The sequence below is a fragment of the Impatiens glandulifera genome, chromosome 6 (genome assembly GCF_907164915.1).
Source record: "Impatiens glandulifera chromosome 6, dImpGla2.1, whole genome shotgun sequence".
NCBI classification, from domain to species: domain Eukaryota; kingdom Viridiplantae; phylum Streptophyta; class Magnoliopsida; order Ericales; family Balsaminaceae; genus Impatiens; species Impatiens glandulifera.
In genome coordinates this window covers 48,354,675-48,372,946 of record NC_061867.1, presented here as the reverse complement: position 1 = coordinate 48,372,946, position 18,272 = coordinate 48,354,675, and the positions used below count along the sequence as shown (strand labels likewise).

At 30.5% G+C, this 18,272-nt stretch overlaps 2 protein-coding genes across 2 annotated transcripts; both read right to left on the bottom strand.

The window, feature by feature from the left end:
• Nucleotides 1-5,923: 5,923 nt before the first annotated feature.
• Nucleotides 5,924-9,744, bottom strand: LOC124942612. The gene is made up of 5 exons (XM_047483144.1): nucleotides 9,396-9,744; nucleotides 7,599-7,655; nucleotides 7,111-7,173; nucleotides 6,510-6,578; nucleotides 5,924-6,422 (listed from the first exon to the last, which is right to left on the bottom strand). The coding sequence occupies exons 1-5, from the start codon at nucleotides 9,699-9,701 to the stop codon at nucleotides 6,174-6,176; spliced, it is 744 nt and encodes a 247-aa protein (XP_047339100.1). The 5' UTR covers nucleotides 9,702-9,744; the 3' UTR covers nucleotides 5,924-6,173.
• Nucleotides 9,745-12,593: 2,849 nt separating this feature from the next.
• LOC124941490 lies at nucleotides 12,594-15,756 on the bottom strand. Its single transcript, XM_047481827.1, has 6 exons — nucleotides 14,999-15,756; nucleotides 14,463-14,565; nucleotides 13,588-13,643; nucleotides 13,190-13,354; nucleotides 12,950-13,063; nucleotides 12,594-12,883 (listed from the first exon to the last, which is right to left on the bottom strand). Exons 1-6 carry the CDS (start codon nucleotides 15,614-15,616, stop codon nucleotides 12,791-12,793), a joined length of 1,149 nt encoding a protein of 382 aa, XP_047337783.1. The 5' UTR covers nucleotides 15,617-15,756; the 3' UTR covers nucleotides 12,594-12,790.
• Between the last annotated feature and the right edge of the window lie 2,516 nt (nucleotides 15,757-18,272).

Below are 18,272 nucleotides of genomic sequence, written 5' to 3'. Positions count from 1 at the left end.
AGGGTTAACTATTATACAATACATTATAATAGAGTTTAAATGTTAAACAACTAAGTGCATATTTTATTTAGTTTAAACTTACTTATTTATTATAAAGGATGATAATTTAAAATCGTTACGCGGTAATCGATCTGAACCTTTTTCTCCCGCTTTGATTGGGGATCGGGGCGGATCGAGAAAAACCTTAAATATGTTGATCGGACGGGGATAGTATTTATATGTTCCTCACCGATTCTCGAACCGAACTGAGCCCAAATTTTATTTTTAATGATAATTATTTAAAATAATTAACATATACTTATTTAATAAATTTATTACCCTTTTTTAAATTTTTTTCATCTTCTCTCATTCAAATTTATTCAACTTATAAATATATCAATCATTTTATTTTATTATTTATATTTTATGTTAAATGATTTTCGGTTTTCGGTGCATAGCGGGAAACCACGTCCCCGATTGGGCGAGAATGGTTCTTATTTAATATCTCCGTCGGAGATTGAGGCATGTTGGTAAATTTGGGGTGGGAATGGTCATGATTTCTCAAACCGAATCACTCTATTAACATCCATAACATCCATAGTAGTTATAAGCTATCTAGACCTAAATGGTACCTACAGTTTTTGTAGGAATTAAATCTTCTACTAAAAGAAATCATATTACAATTGTTTTAAAATTCTAAATAATAGTAGTAAACGTAATCACTTTGTTAATAGATATAAAATAAAATATAAATAAACCTTTTTAGTATATGAACAACATCAAATTAAACATTTTTCCCATCTAAATTTTCATTTATAAATTAATTTAATTATGATTCGCATATGCTCAATGTTGGAGTCGCGAATATTAACTTTTAATGAAATCTATATATATAATGATGTTTAATTTTTAAAGTGTTCAGATTGTCGGGTCGAGAGTTGTTAGGATCTAGGTCGCGGCTGGAAGACCGGGGTTGGGCCGGTTAGCGCGTCTCACTCAAAGGTGGTGATTAATCCGGTTAAAGATTAATACCGGGGTTTCAATACTACACAAACTGTCACAAACCCTTGAACCAGATTCAAGCGTGGAAGAGGTTTGTTTCAGGTTGAAGCAGCACACTCACAAGATAGGCAGAACCGGTTTTGAATAAGACAGGTTTGGAAGTTGCTGGGTCGGTCTTGTAACTCAGTAAGTCGGTTTCAATGCTGTTGAATCGCCTATAGCGGTATAAATAAGTTGGTACAGATCGATAATAAAGTAAGGTAAGCAGAAAGTAAATAACAAGACAGGTTTTATGGATGTTCGGAGATAAAACTCCTACGTCACCCCTTCCTCTCGAAACCGCGAGAAAGATATTCACTAAGGAATACAAACAATCCGATCGAGACTTATTTCCTGCTCGATAGCACCCGTACAATTTTAACCGAAATTGTAAATACACACTTCAACTTAGCACTTAAGCTTTCTAGAGATAGAACACAATCTTATCACTTGTAAATTAATTGTCCATTGTGTCCCCCCTTTACTCCTCTTCAGCTGCTCCTTTTATAGGTGAAATATGCCAACGGTCATATTTCTTTTCCTTGAATTTGATTGGTTGAGCAAAGGTTTAGTGATTCAGACCTGGCGGTCAACTTTTCAGACATGGCGGTCTGTTCTTCCAGTATGTAGGTCAAACCGACTAGGTTTGTGATAGGATAAAATTAGACCGGTTCACAGAACTTAACATAAATAAACCTTTTATGCAGGAACAAGGAACCGAACCGGTCAAACAAAAGAACCGGCTAAGAAAACTAGCCGGTCAAGCTACTAAACCGACCAAGAACACTTGGAGCATGACCGCACAAAGAAAATGATCGGTCAAAGCTAAAAACCGGAAACCTTAGACAGCCGATCAGCCACAAAGGAATAACCGGAATGTGTCCGGTTAAACCAATCACACCGGAAGCCATTCGGCTAAGTTAAATGACCGACCAAGTACAAGAAGACAATTCGGGTATCTGTTGAGGATGATACCAAAGGAACAGACTGAACATTTCGATATCTATATAAGTCTGAGGAAAGTCTGCACACTGCAGAAGACAGTCCTACAGGATCTTTCCACTTCGGGATAAGTCAGAAAGGAGATCTTCCAAGTACAGACAACTGTCTAACAGACAGTGTCCACATTGAGTAAAAGACAAACCTAGCAGGTTTGCCTTACATACCGGAAGAACAGACTGTCAAGTCTGAGATTGACCGTCAGGTCTGAAAAGACGACCGCAAGGTCTGAATCACTGAACCTCTGCACTTCTGCTCAGCCAATCAGATTCAAGGAAATGAAATATGACCGTTGGCATATTTCATCTATAAAAGGGGCAGTTGAAGAAGAGTAAATGTGGGACACAATGAACTTTTAATTTACAAGTGATAAGAGTGTGTTCTCTCTCTAGAAGAGCCTAAGTGCTAAAGTTGAAGTGTTTGTTTTGCAATTTCGGTGTGAATTGTAAGAGTGTTATCGAGTAGGAAATAAGTCTCGATCGGATTGTACTTGTATTCCTTAGTGAATATCCTTCTCGCGGTTTCGAGAGGAAGGGGTGACGTAGGAGTTTCATCTCCGAACATCCATAAAACTTGTCTTGTCATTTACTTTCTGTCGGTTCCATTATCTAACCGATCCGTACCGCTCCAACTGACTTAACTTTATCTAAGCCGAATCACCAGGTTACCGAAACCGACCCACCATTTTCTTTAACCTTCATCATCCGAAACTGGTTCTGCCTATCATACAAGTGTGCTGCTTCAACCTGAAATAAACCTCTTCCGCACTTGAACCTAGTTCAAGGGTTTGTGACAGTTTGTGTAGTATTGAAACCCCGGTGTTAATCTCTATCCGGATTAACCACCACCCTTTGAATGAGAACCGTTAACCGGTCCAACCCCGGTCCTCCAGCGGCTACCTAGATCCTAACAGTTTGTCTTTTACTCAATGTGGTAACTATCGGTCAGACAGTTGTCTGTACTTGGAAGATTGTCTTTCTGATTTGCTCTGAAGTGGAAAGATCTTGTAGGACGGTTTTCTGCAGCCTGCAGACTTGTATAGATATGGCAATGTTCAGTCTGTTCCTTTGGTATCATTCTCAACAGATACCCGAAGTATCTTCTTATGCTGGTCGGTTATTTGTGTTAACCGGATGGCTTCTGGTTATTCCTTGGCTTCTAAATGACCAACTGTCTAGTGTTTCCGGCCTTCTTGTTTTGACCGATCTTGCCTTCTTTGTGCGGTCATGTTTCTGGTCAGTTTAGGTGTTTGACCGGTTGAGTTTCTTAACCGGTTCAGTGATTTGACCAGTCCGGTTCTTTGTCTGTTCCTGCATAGGAAGTTTATTTATGTTAAGTTCTATTAACCGGTCTAATTTTATCTAACAAGAGTTGTGGTTAATTTGGATATATGTGAGAGTAAATGGATACTTGGGTCGGATTGTGGGTTGACCCGCCCATAAACTTAAAATGGTTAAAAATAAACTTAAAAATGTTATAGGTAATGTTCGAACTTGCAACCTAACAAAATAAGTACAACTTTTTAACCAATTAGGCTAATAACACTTTATATTTTAAATTCAACACAAAATTTGATAAACGCGTGACATTTTAACAATATAAGTTCAACTTTTTAACTAACTAATCTATATATATAATGATGCTTAATTTTTAAAGTGTCCGAATTGCCGGGTCGAGAGCTGTGATTAATTTGGATATATGTGAGAATAAATGAATACTTGGGTCGGATTTTGGGTTGACCCGCCCATAAAATTTTTACCATAATATTTTTTTTATTATTTTTTATATTATTACGAAATACATGCTAGTATTTATTAAGAATGATATGAAATAGTTAAGAAATTTTAATGTTACAATTAGGTATGCTAATGGCCAATGGATATTTTTGTTGAAGAGAATAATAGTATGCTTTTGAGATGATGGGCCGACGTAGAATTACTTTATAAATCTATATCTGTATTTGGGCTTAAATTTGAATTAAACATCATCATTAAATTATGAATATATTTTTTAAACATCTAATTAAACATATTAACGAAATATTTTCACCCAAAATATATATTTTAAAAAATGTATTGACATATTTTTAAGTCAAAATTGAGCTATAGCTCAATAAAAATAAATATTTTTTAAAATGAAAAATGATTAAAAAATTTAAAATAAGAATGAGAAAGGGAATAATGTGTCACAATATTTTTATTAGCTAAAAAAATAAAATTATATTATTTTCTTATGCTTACACTTTTTCATTTTCAAAAGAATGACATGATTTAATCTCATTTTCTCTCCTATTCTCTCACTAATTTTCTTATGCTAGCCTTCATAGTTTCCAAATATCCTTGTTTTATTAGTTTATAAGATACCAAAATTTATGTATTTTAATTTCTAATTGATATTGTTATTTTGTTTTTAATTTAAAAATCAAGAAGTATTGTAATTTAATCAATCAATAAGAATCCACCCATATATCAGAAAGTACCTAGCTTTTGGTAACAATTCCTCAAATTCTTTATTGATAATGAAAACTCAAGGGCATTTTCTAAATTCTCAATAACAAAAAAATGAGATAAATTTAATGTTTTTTGTTTTGGAAATAATAAGTCATTCTTTGAAAATGTAACACATTGTTGGATAAATTCTTTTTTTCTTTGAAATTTGAGAGTAAAGAAGTATTGAGATTTCGTTGATGCTAAGTCATATTTGATCTCTTTAAAATAAATTTAATTAGTTGATACTAAGACAAATTCGTTAAAAATGGGTCATAAATATATTGAATAAATTATATTATATTAAACAGTTCATAAATATTTTGAAATTGTTAAAAAAAAATGATCTAGACGAATTGGGTTGGTGAAAAGATTGAGTTGAGTTAAATCCAAACCTATCCGACAACCAAAATATATTCGGGATCATATCCAGATCAGATACCCAAAAACCTAAAATCTTGCCATTCCTACAATGTATTTTAATATCAAGTTGTCCTAGTTACTATCTTGACTTTGATAATGTAACCCATAATTCTTGTGTTTGGCCGTCATCATGGGGACTATTGATAGGAGGTCCTATTTTTTTGTTTCTTTTCATACTTATCGATAATCAAATGATGTTAAATTATGGTGTATGTTAATTGTATCTTAAATGATAAATGGATGAGTCTTCTGATCATTTGATACAATGTTCATTTGTGGGTGAGATTTTGAGGCTTTGTGTAATATTTTAATCTCAATTGGTAATAGGAGAACCTTTTTTATAATAAAATTCTAGCTATCAAATTTCTTAAGATCTAGATAATAATAACCACACTAATTAGTGTTCTTTCAATCCTTCAATAGTTTGTCATAGACTTTCTTCATCAATTCATTATGAATTACCTTCAATTTTTGCTTTGTTTATATTATTGATCATAATTTGTTTAAATAGTGTTATTTCAACTCCATGTAGAAATTAATTATTGTTTGTCTAATAAAAAATTATTAGTTTGGGATTATTATTATAAAAACATTTTCTTCCTGACAAGATCTGGGAACTGGACTGAGATCATCATCAAAGGCAACTTCCTATTTTGTTTCCTTGGCACAAACAATTGACAACATGTCATTTTTAAATTTTTAATTAACAATTTGTTGTTTTTAAATGAGCTAATTATAAGCTCCTTACAACAATTAATAAATATTTCTAGTGTAAATTAACATATTAGCATTCAAACAAAAAAAAGGTACATGTGAGATGTGACAAGGTAGATTATTCTATTTAACCCTTCTTCATGAGAATTAGTCATGTTAACATAAATATCTTAGTTAAAAGAAAATGAAAAATTATGTAAGATCTCTAAATAATAAAAAGCCTCAACTTTACAAGATTCATAACAATTATTTGATCTCATAGGAAATAAAATAAAATAAAATAAAAAGGAACAATCATCAACAATTTACTATGAACTGATTCTCAATAAAAAAAAATACCAGCTTCAAATGATTTCAAACCAATTGTTTTCATAATCTCTACTAACATAAAAGTTAGAATCTCAAATCTATTCCTTAGCATTTCCTTATGAAGAAAAATGTTCAAAAATAAAATAAACTTTTCTAGTCAATTTAGGAAAGTTCTCAAGGAAATATGTTATCTATAGTTACAATTTCGCGGCCTATTCTTTGTTAGCTCGCAGCTCCAGCTTGAACCTCGCATGCGAAACCATCTTCAAATGGCATATTCAAATCGGGTATGAGAAAGCCTACATCCTTGAATTCTTGTTGTCTGCAAGTTGTGGTTGGCACTGAAAATTGTTCACCAATTCTAGAGCATGTAGAGAAGATTGATGAAACCGGATCATTAGATGCTTCGATTTTAAGGGGGCTGATTGAAACAGATGTATTTTCCTTGGCTTGGGTTTCTTGTGTTTCCATCTGTAGGTTAAAATTGAAAAATGTTTTTTAGTTAACTAAATAATGTTGAATCTTATAGAAAAAAGGAAACATTCAGATTATTGTTACCTTTAGTCTCTTAAGCCTTTCATTATTGACTCTTTCTTTCTCCAAATTGATGTGCAATGCTGCCAATTCCTGATTATGATTCAAGGAAAGTTAGATCTAAGAGTTTTAAAAAATAGGATACTAGTTTGATATTGTGCTTTTAGGATTTTTATGGGTTTTTGTAAGAATTTTTTTTAATAAAAACAAAATATTTGGTATTTTAGTTAATGAATTAAGTGATGTGATAATTAGAATGATATTGATGCAATTGAACGAAAGTTTTCAAGAAAACCCAAAAAAGAAACTTTGGAAAACTAATAAAATCCAAGATCAAAACAAGCTCTTAGCCATATTTCAATTCCAAAACTTAAAAGTTGTTTCTCATGAATTTGGATCTAAAATAACAAAAATATAGCAACATCTAGAGCTCTTTTGAGAATTGGTTTGTTTTTTAAATTTTATTAAAAAAACTCTTATTCACATCTTATTTGTTTTCATCTATCTCATTAAAACCTACTTTTTCATTGAACAATATATTTTTTTTAAATCTCAAATAACCCAACATCAAGCAAGGTCTAATGATAAAACTTTAAAATTCCAAAAAAACAAAACAGTGACATACCCTTTTCAAATTCCTTCTTTCCTTGAGAAGCAAGTCTTCATCTTCTTTAAGCTCTGCTAAAGTCTGCAAACAAATATGACTTTTTGAGCTCTAAGATAAGATAGATAGCTTATTGGACACTCAAAATGCATGCCAACATGATAATAAAGAATATGAACAAATAAAAATCATTTGTCAGATTTCTCATTCATGTTTGATTCTAGCTTATATTGCAAAAATAAGCTATAGTACCTTGAGTGAATAAGTTGTTGGTAAAAAGCTGAATCAAACAGGTTTAACCTTTTTTTCTTTTCACTCTTTTTTCTCTCTCTCTCTATATATATATGGAGAGATTATCTATCAAATTACACATGTAATTAACAATAGATAATTGAAAGAATCCAAATAAAGTTTTAAATTACTAAAATATATTTATTATACACTTTCTCTGCAAAATCCAGATTGGAATTCAAATTTAGAAAGAAAAAGTGTTTAAAATAGTCAATTACCTTTTTCTTTCTGGGTTTCTTTGACAAGGTTATAGTTGTTCCACCTGGACCACTAACCTGCAAATATCAGTGTTAGATTTAATTAAAAAAATAATGATAATATATGTATTAGACTATTATTTGAAAATTTTAAACTGTGAAAAGTGTTTTTAAGTGAAAATAAACTTACAATTTTGACACTTTTTAAGTTGAATTTTTTGTAATTTTTTTTTGTAAATATAGATAAGTAGATTAACCCATGTTTTAAATAAGAATCAAATCGTGAATTTTAATCAGAACCATCTTGTCACTTAATCTATGCAAATTTTTTTCTAGAATTAGTTGGGTTAATTAATTTATAAGTAAAATAATGCTCATCCTAGATAAAATCAAATTAAGATAAAAGTCAAACTAATAAGATATATAACATTGAATTCCTCAAAATGATATAAAAGAAAAGGGTATGAAAAAAAACACAATAACAGATGTGGATAAAAAATAAAAAGATCAATGGTCAAAAGTAAAGTGGCACAGGTAAAAGAAAAAAACATTGCGACACATGGAATCATTTCCCACTTCTGTTGTCTAACATAAAAGCATTCAACCACTAACTACACTAACACCAAACTAAACTCACACGCCACCGGTTTATACGGATCCCAGAAGATATTTCTAAATGTACCAAATTACCCTCCATCCAATACATTAAATTCAACGTGGACAAAAAGAAAGGAAACCTGTTTTTTTGTCTTTTCAATACAAAAATAAATATATGCCACATCATTTGTAATCATGTGAAACTACCCTAATGCAATAAGGGCATTTTCATCCTTTCATATGCCACTCGGACAGGTAATTATGGTTAAAGTCCATCTTTTTTTTCTCTTAAGTCTCGTTTGATAAAAAGGTCTTTGGGATAAAATTCAGTTTTTATCTCAAAACTTAAACATCTTATCAACCATAAAATTAAATAATTTTATTATTTAAATACCAAAATTATCCTCTAATTTTATCCTCTTTCTCTAAACTATCATTCTCTCATCTACACTATATTCTCTGAAATCAAAGGGCAAGAGCGGAGCTCTACCAACTGAGCTATATCCCCCCGAGCCAAGTGAGCATGCATGAAGGAGTCAGATGTTTCTTCTATTCTCAAACTTTAAAAATCAATTTTTTCCTAATTTTTATCGAAAAATATTTTTAGGATAAAACCCAAAAAACCATTTCCTCAAACACCATATGTTTTTTTAGTTGTTTATTTAACAAATTAATAACCCAAATCACATATTTTACATACAAGACCACTTCAAAAAAAAAAAATCCTTAAAAACTCAAAGACTTATTTTGTTTAAGTTATTTCAATAACACAAATAAAAAAAAAACAACATTCTTCTATATAATAATTCATTAATCAAAATACTAAAACATCATTTATTTTAAATTATTATTTTTTATTTTATCATTATATAAAATAATTTACTCAAAATTAACCTCAAATAATTCAAGTTTTTTTTTTATTAAAACTCTTGTCCAAATAAGGCCCAATATGAAACAAGCCTTTGGAAATTTGTTAACTTACAGTTGGACTAATTAAATTGATTTAGTCTCCAAATTAAATTTAAACAAAATCAGACCTAAACATTTTAAAAAACACCGTAAATACATTACCTAACAAAAGGGTATAAAAGTAAAAACACAAATAAAGAGTAAAACCACATAGGAATGATAACCAAAACAACATGGCATGACTAACACGGATATCGCCTGCGCCGCGGCGATAAAGCAAAAAGAGAACCCAAATGAAATACGATTACGAACCTTAGATCTCGATGATTCACTGCGTTTAGGAAGTGAATGACGACTGGATTCTTCTAATCCGTCACCAGATCCTCCGCCGCCGCAGCTCTCTGTAGCGGTGGCGTAGCTCCAAGAGAGCGGTGTGGTAGGACTTGACCTAAGAGGCGGCGGCGGTTTCTTCGTACGGAGCTGTCTTACGGTCCAATCGAGTGGAAGAACGGTCGGCGTGTCGATCTTGTTTGATTGTTTAAGATTCAAGAGGAATTGGACTACTATATCATCGTTAGCCAGGGCTGCCTTTACCCAATCGTCTTCGTTCTTCTCCATTAGGTTAAGAGAGATAGGTTAAGAGAGAGGGGGAGAATGGTGACGAAGAAAATCTGAATGGAAAGAGTGCATTATAAATATATATAAATAATAAAAGGAAGTGGGTAAATAATAATAATAATAATTAATATTATTATTATTAACAGCCCTTCTTGTTGGTGTTGCAGCTGCACCTGCACTTGTGGGCGGACTCATCCATCTTCTCTGTTAGTGGGGTCCACTTTGATGATGTGTCAACCAACTCACATTTTACTTGTCATGTGAAGGTCTTTGATTGTTCTTTATTTAGAGATTGTTTGTTCTTGATTTTGTTTTATTTGGTTATTTTGAGATTTTTTATTATTTTTTTTTATGGAAAATTGTCTCTACATTTTGAGTTTGTTCGGATTTGAATTAACGTAATAATTTGGTTATTGAAAAAAATAATTGTTGAGAATAATTTTGAGTGAGGAGTTTGTTTTCAAACCCCGGTTCGACCCGGTTCGAACAGGAAGAGTACGCCATGCTAATGTGCTTTAGATGATCCACATGGCGCTGATAAGCACATTGAACTATGCTGAGAGCCCTCACAGCCCAGGCACAACGACACAATTATCTTTTTTTTTATAAGTAGACTTACAAATTTATAAATATATAATATTAAATAAAAAATAATAATTTAAAATAAAATATATTTTAATATTTTGGTTAATAAATTAAAAAAATATTAGAGAGAATGAAAAGGAAGATGATAATTTGAAATCGTTCTACGATAATCAAATCGAATTGTCCTGTTTGAGATAATTTTTCTCTAGTTTGATCGGTAATTGACCGAGAATAGAGTGGGGATGGTATTTTTGTCCCGTCCCGATCTCACCTTGATTTTGGTCAAACACTATAGACACAATTAAATATATAAAATCACTAATATATTTATTTATTATATTTTATAAAAATTTTAATTTTTTTTTATAATAATCTAAATTTTTACTATATTATAATATATATATATATATATGCTTACATAATTTTACTTTTAAATATTAAAAAAATATTTTAATAATTTAACTTTAAAAATATTCAAAAATCATAAAACACAATATCAAAAGAGCCCTTAGTTCTTATGTGTCACTTTATATATGCCATTTTAGGTGTTACATTGTTGTTTTGAGTGTTGACATGGTCTTATTTCAATAAGAAGAAGAATGAGGAATGAGTGAGTTGGGATTATCTTAAACTTTTGATTGGATTATTAGAATAATTTTAAATAAATTATTATTTATTTATTTTCATTAATTAAAATGTTATATATATAGTTAAAAAAGTATTAATCCATAAATAATTCATACTAACCAATAATTATGATATTATAATTATTTTTTAATATACAATTATATATTTTAATTTAAATAACTCACTTTTTAATAATACATCAAACAAAATTATTTTTAAATAAGTTATTCAAATAATAAAAAATATCCATAAAGGCCTTGTTACATTTGGGCTTTGATACATCATACATCCAATAATAAGGCCCAAAATATTCAAAGTTTTGTCAAATAATCGACTGATACGTGGTTATTTAATTAATAGCTCATTTTCAAAATATAATTTTAATTGAGTGATTTATTTAGGTAATTTTTATAAGATTATCAAAATATTTTATTATTAATATTTATTTTATTTTAAAATAATATAAGAAAATTTATTTTAATTAAAATTTTGAATAAATAGAGTTATTTAAAAATAATCATAAATGTTTTCCAAAAAAAGTGTAATCATAAATAACCTGCTATTAGAACAAAAAAACAAGTGTACAAATAAACTATTTATATAATAGGATTCTTATTATTTAGTATATTTGAAAATATATATTAGTATTTAATTAATTAATAATTTAAATCATATTATTAAAAAATAATAAATAATTTCAAAATAATGCACAACATATAATCTCTTAAAACTTGTTCTATATTTGATATTATTTTTAACAATTTTTTTTTATCATATTTTATTAAAAAAATCATTATTCAATCATTCAATTTATCAATCAATTTTCTTAATCCTAAACTATTTCATGATCTATAATAGGTGATTAGCATCAAATTGGGGATATATAATGATTTGTTTTGGTAAGTGAATTTATTATATTATTGTAAATATATGTTTGACTAAAAACAAGTGAATATATTTTTATTGAAAATAATCGCTTGAGGATTTTATAATAGAAGACTCCGAGAAGTTGGAGGAAAATCAAATACCGAAAACAACTTCGACATTGAGTTTGGGTTTTGCCAAAATAATGATGGATATAGTCTCTCGAAAGAGGAAGTTAAGATATGAATTGTACAAATGTCGGGGATCATGGAGAAACTTATTATTGTAAGATGAATTTGGTCAAGTTATACAATTTATGTGCTCATTTAGAAACTTGTTATTGTAAGATGACTTTGGTCAAGTCATACAATTTATGTGCTCATTTAGAAACTTGTTATTGTAAGATGACTTTGGTCAAGTCATACAATTTATGTGCTTCAATGAAGTATGTGAATAATTGAATAAAGCATATTGAGAAGGAGGAGAGTATTAGAAAAAATGTATGTTAAAAAGAAAGCTTACAAAATTTGCAACGATATTAATTACGCTCGTAAAGGAACAAAAGGACTATTATACGCTCGTAAAAGAACAACAAGACTACCTTATAAAGAAAACGAGGCAGAATATCGCGAGTTTTTGAGGTTTAAGTATTGAAAGCTTGTGATTGGATATGGTATTTCATTTCTATTTTCATATCTCATTAGAGTGTCATGATTCTTTTGTTTGTTTATTGAATTTTAATTTATTTTGGTTGGAGTGTAACGTTACTAATTAAATAGAACTATGAAAATAAATTTATCATTTTAAAAAATTTACTCTTAGTAATAAGCTGAATCAAACTGACCATTTAACAAATTAATTGATGACAACAGAATTTTAGATACCATCAACCATGATTCTATTTCATTCAAGTCATGTTTAGCTTGATAAAACTTTCCAAAATTCATATGAACATCAAAGCTAATATCTATATTCAATATCCACCAACCATTTTGATTTATCTCTTTCGATTCTCATAGAGGACGCAAGAGCGGGTAATCTTCGATCAATTCCCTCTCTGAAAGTGTGTCGTTCTCATTCTGAGGTGTCCATAGAACTTCAACAGCCTATAAAACATGCACAAGTTCAGTTAAACCACGAATCCAGTGTTATTTTTCTGGTTAGTATAGTACCTGTATTCTATTTGCAGGTATAGAAGCAAGCTTTTGCAAAGCTTCCTTCAAGTCTCCACTGCCATTGATGGTTGGCAGTTTATGTACTCCTTCCGCAGCCACCAATATCGTTATCTGCAATTTCAAATAACCCAAATCCGAACAAGGGCAAGGGTAATTTGGTAGTTTAGTTGATGAAGTGATTGGTGATTTGATATTCAAGTAACCCTTAAACAAGGTCTTTTTATGGTTTGTACTTACAACAATGTACTCGTTTCTGAATCCAGTTGATCTCTGGCTGCTAGTGCTTTGTCTTCTAATGTTGTTAACATTGATTAAGGTTTCTTCGTCAAATTTACCTCTTTCCTCAATTGAAAGTTGGTTAAATCGCTTCTCACCTTCGTCAACACCTCGCTTAACATCCACCTGGAATTAAATTTTAAGTAAAATGAAGATTTGTTCATTAAAACTTGGTCTAGCCTTCCCAAATGAGATTGTTCTGATCATCTATCTTATCATGTAGTGGACATGGACACTTTGGAAGGAGCACAATAAACAATCTTTGAAGGAAAACGGTTTAGGAGCAAAATGATAAACAGTTGTTTCCTTCATTATTTCGCCTGAATAAAGATAATGGAAGAGACAGGAATTCGAATTACCAATGAATAGCCGGATATGCAAACATCAGGGTTTCGGAGCAAGGCGAGCGTTGTTTCTGCATTAAAGCCAAAAGAAAATTAATCAATTACAGAACCTATACATAGAAAAATAGAAATAATTCTAGGACCATTTATCTATTAAATTTGCTTGATGAGAGTCTTCTGGCTGAAATTCAGACTTTCCAAGTCCTTACTCAAAACATAAGAAGAAAACATTGAATCTCATCTAAAGACAGATATTTATTATTGAAAGAATACAATGGGCTTATTCTAAATCAGGTAATATTTTTATTTAAGAAACTCAAAAAGATTGCCGAAAGTGATACCACTGTTAGAGGAGGTTGGAATGGCTTTTCAGAAGAAAACACTGAATATTGCTATAAGGTTTAACCTACCTGTTATCTACCTTTACCAAAACCATAGTAAAACAATTGAAAAATACCAAACAGGACCAGTAGTTTTTGAAGAACATGCAAGAAAAGTGCTTTGAATTGTTGATTAATCACCTGATATGGCTTAAAACCAATAGTTCATTATCTAATGGATCTTTCTGTTCTAATACTCTATCCGAGAATTATAAGTATTTATCAAATCACGGCTATTGAATCAAATGACAAGACATAATTGAGAAAAATACCCAATTTGTACCATTTTAAGTAATATCCTACCAATCGAATGATAGGTTTACTAAAGCAACTGTTTATATGATCCCTCAGAGATTCTCTGAAGCCTAAAACACGAGGTTTTGCAATTGTTTTTCTTTTCTAATAGCATGGAATTCCTTAACCCATAAATCGCCTTTAAGTCCAAATTCATGCCTTAACACAAAAAAACCGCAACCAAAACATTAGCAGATGTGTTTTTAAGAAATTTACCAGTCAATACAAAGGTCAGACCCTGTGGCGTAGATGTATCTGCAGTTTCAGCTATCCTGTTAAGTTTTCTTTGAAGGTCTCGCCCCAATCCAAGCAAGCCAACCTAATGAAATTGAAACCAAGAACCCTATATGCATTATGAGAATGGAATATCAAACTACAAATGAGTCAAAACCCTTTCATCTCAAACTTTATTAGTATATCAATCTAAAGTAAAATTGGAAAATTCCTAATAAAAAAATTGAGGATCAAAATCCAGCAGAAATGAACTGTGAATGATTCAACACAAATAATCTAATATCTAAATTGGATAATATCAGTCCCAACAATATAAGCTAATATCAACAAATGTGCCTTTAGCAATTAGTAATAAACATTCTAACTTTGATTCTGCATCAAATCAACCAAGAAAACAAGCAATTGATGGATATTGTCTATGTCAACCAACAACTGAAAACAGATAACTTCCATCATATTCTATAACTTGGTTTTGGAAAACCAAACTCTCTTCACAAATGAAGTAACCAAGTAAGTACCTGAAGCTTCAAAACACTGGTTTTCTCAGTAGCCGAAAGAAGACCATCATCAGAACGATCCGATAAAAATCCAGAGACCAACATAAAAGCTGCAAATCCCATCAAAATGAAGAAGAAACTCGAACCAGCTCCAAACCCAACAGCCGGCCCAACATAAAACCCACCTCCCCCAAATGGAGTGGGAGCATAATAAGGCGTTGAATAGGAAAAACTAGGCGCAGCAGAACGTGATGAATAACTTCTCGATGAAGAAGACGAATTCGAGGAGAAAGACCTCCCACCCATCCTCCCTCCGGAAGCTGCAAGTGCTGAATTCGGATCATACATCAGAAGTAATCCCATCAAAACTGCAGCAATAGCGGGTTTTCTTAATTCTTTGATGGCATTCATGACGGTTCTAGCGAGAATCTCAAATGGGTTCGAATTAGGTTCTCGCTCGCTGATATTAGATGTGTTGTTGTTGTTGTTCATGCAACAGCAGCTAAGGGAGAGTTTGGGAGACCTGGTTAACCTGGGAAGTACTCTGATGGAATTGGAGCGGATCAATCGAATTGAATTGGGATGTAAAAGGGGATTCCATTTGAGGTTTGATTCGAGTAAGAAAGGAGCCGCCGCCATGAATTCCAAATTAATGAAAATTGTCAATAGATTCAGCGTAAGCAAAGGTGTGTTCTTGCTGGGTTTGAAGGGTAAAAGATAGATATTTTGAGAGGATTGAGGTTCAGGTTGACGAAGAGGGAGAGCCAGAAAATGGAAATCCTTTGAAAATAATTGGACTTATTTGCTATATAAAAAAAAAATCAAAATCAATTATGGTTTATTTAAAAATAATTTCTAACTTGATCTAAATATTTATAAAAAATAAATTATTTATTTTTATCTAATTTAATCACAACTTTAATACAAAAAAATAAAATAAATTTTATTTTATAGTTTTTAAAAATAATTATAATTGTTGTTGTGATTAGGGGTGAGTCGGTACGGTATACCTTAATATTTTATCCATACCTTATATCTTACCTAAAATTTCGGTATGCAAAAAATGCATACATTTACCTTACCTTGATTTCGGTATACCTTGTTTCGATATACCTTAAATTCGGCATACAAAAAATTCATACTCTTACGTTACCTTAATTTCGGTATACCCTATTTTCGGTACGGTATCAGTATTATATATTTGATACCTAAAAAATATATTAATTTTTAAAAAAATCAATCCCATTGATAAGGTAAAGATTGCATATATGAAATAATATTTCAGTATAATTATATTTTGATATTATTCAAAAAATTATATTTTTATAATTAAATTAATTTTAAATCTATTTAATTATTTCCTTTTATAAGTATTATATATATATATATATATATATATATATATATTAACTTATAAATACTATTTCGATATTTCGGTATATCTCGATATACCAAAATTTTAAAAATCTCATACCTTTACCGTACCAATAATTACGGTATCGGTATCATACCATACCTTTTTTCGGTATACCTTAAAAGTCGATATTTTTGATATATTATGGTACGGTATTTTCGATATACCTTTAATATCGGTAATTTTCCACCCCTGGTTGATCCTAATAAATTAGGAATTTTAAAATAAATAAAAATTACACAAGAGGAAGAAAAAGAATGATTGAATTTTTTTATTATTTATTTTTAAAGGATAACAAATTTAATTTATCTATTTTTGCAAAGATTATAACATTTAACTGCGGGAAGTTTCATCGCAGTTTAGCACATGTTTGGTGGACACGTGGCAATACGGGGAATCGTCGGGTGCCTAGAAGTTCGATGCGTTTTAACCTTAGTTTGGGTGTCAGACATCTTTTTAAAATGAAATATTATTTTAAAAGATTTTGAAAAAAATAACTGATAGTTTTTAAAATTAATCATATAAAAATAATTAATTTTATTCAAATTTTAATAATTCGGGAATCAAATAAAAATTTAATTAAAACCCGATTTAAATTAATCAAACATATTTAATTTAAAAGATTATTTATTTGAAAATGACAAATGATGTGTAGGAAGTTTTCCCGATCCCTGGATTGAAGCTTAGCTCGCTGAAAAAGTTTTTACAAAAATTAGTCGCAGGAGTTTTTCACGATTCTTCGATTTAGGCGGTAATGTTTGATGATTGTTTGATGGATTGAAAGAAGAATGCCTAGAAAGTATTTACACTCAACTAAGTCAGTTATCATAATTGAATTCAACTTCGATTTTGCTTTGGAAGTTATTTTACAAAGTTTTATGTTTTGTCCTTAACAGCCTAGGTCTAGCGTAGGATTTGACTTCTAAACCTAGGGGAAATTCTTCATCTACCGATCTAGAAAATGCTCAAGTTTTCCATTCTCATATGAGGCTGGAAAGTTGATTGGCAAGAGGTCGGCACAAAGTAATTCTCCATGCTAAATATGATGGCGAGGAGAAGACGTGCACATGAGTGAAAGAACGGAGAGATAAGGTTGAGAAACGGGAGAGACAGGCCTTCTAGAAAAATTGTCGGTGTCGATTGCGGCCTCCGGCGTTCGCGAAGAAGAAGAACAAAACAACGTCGTTTTGTTTAAATAAAACGCGTTGTTACGTTCCTTTGGCGTTCCGTTGGTGTTGAAACGTCTGGGCTAACGGGGGTTAGCGTCCCCGTTAGTTATTCTGGTGTGAATTCGGGCGCGCTACTTCCGCTACAACCGAATGCATGACATGTTTCTGGGTGCTGAATGAGAATTCAACGCTGGATGAAAATTCAGCGCTGATTCGATGATCTTGAATCCTATTACAAAATTTAAATATAATTTCTTACACACAAGATTAATAGTTTATATTTTTAATAAAAAAATTATTTGAAATCGAATTTTTATCCATTTATTGTGTTTTTCTTCACCAAATACAAAAAAAAAATTGACAACATAATAAAAATTATGTTCATTTATTTTATTTTTGGGTATTTTAGGGTATTTATTTAATTGTTTTAAGTTATAAATTATACCTAATTTGTGTTTAAAATTATAATTAAATAATTTCAACCCTTTTAGGTTTAATTTGGATAAAATAAATACAATATTTTAACTTCAAATTATTTTTAAATTTTTAGTTAATTTTTCTATTTAAAATTTAATTATCACAATAATTAACTCTTTTGATTTTTAAGTTTTTTTTTAATTATTTTAAATTAAAATATTTAAAATATTATTTTAGTATTATTATAAATTAATAATATTATCTTAATTTGGTAATCATATTTTCATACTTACAC

Coding starts and splice junctions, on each gene's coding strand:
- LOC124942612 (XM_047483144.1), bottom strand. CDS start 9,701: ATGGAGAAGAACGAAGACGATTGGGTAAAGGCAGCCCTGGCTAACGAT. Junction 6,579..7,110: donor AAAGAAGGAATTTGAAAAGG/GTATGTCACTGT, acceptor AATCATAATCAG/GAATTGGCAGCATTGCACAT. Junction 6,423..6,509: donor AAAGGCTTAAGAGACTAAAG/GTAACAATAATC, acceptor TTTAACCTACAG/ATGGAAACACAAGAAACCCA.
- LOC124941490 (XM_047481827.1), bottom strand. CDS start 15,616: ATGGCGGCGGCTCCTTTCTTACTCGAATCAAACCTCAAATGGAATCCC. Junction 13,355..13,587: donor GCATATCCGGCTATTCATTG/GTAATTCGAATT, acceptor ATTTAATTCCAG/GTGGATGTTAAGCGAGGTGT. Junction 13,064..13,189: donor TCAGAAACGAGTACATTGTT/GTAAGTACAAAC, acceptor TTGAAATTGCAG/ATAACGATATTGGTGGCTGC.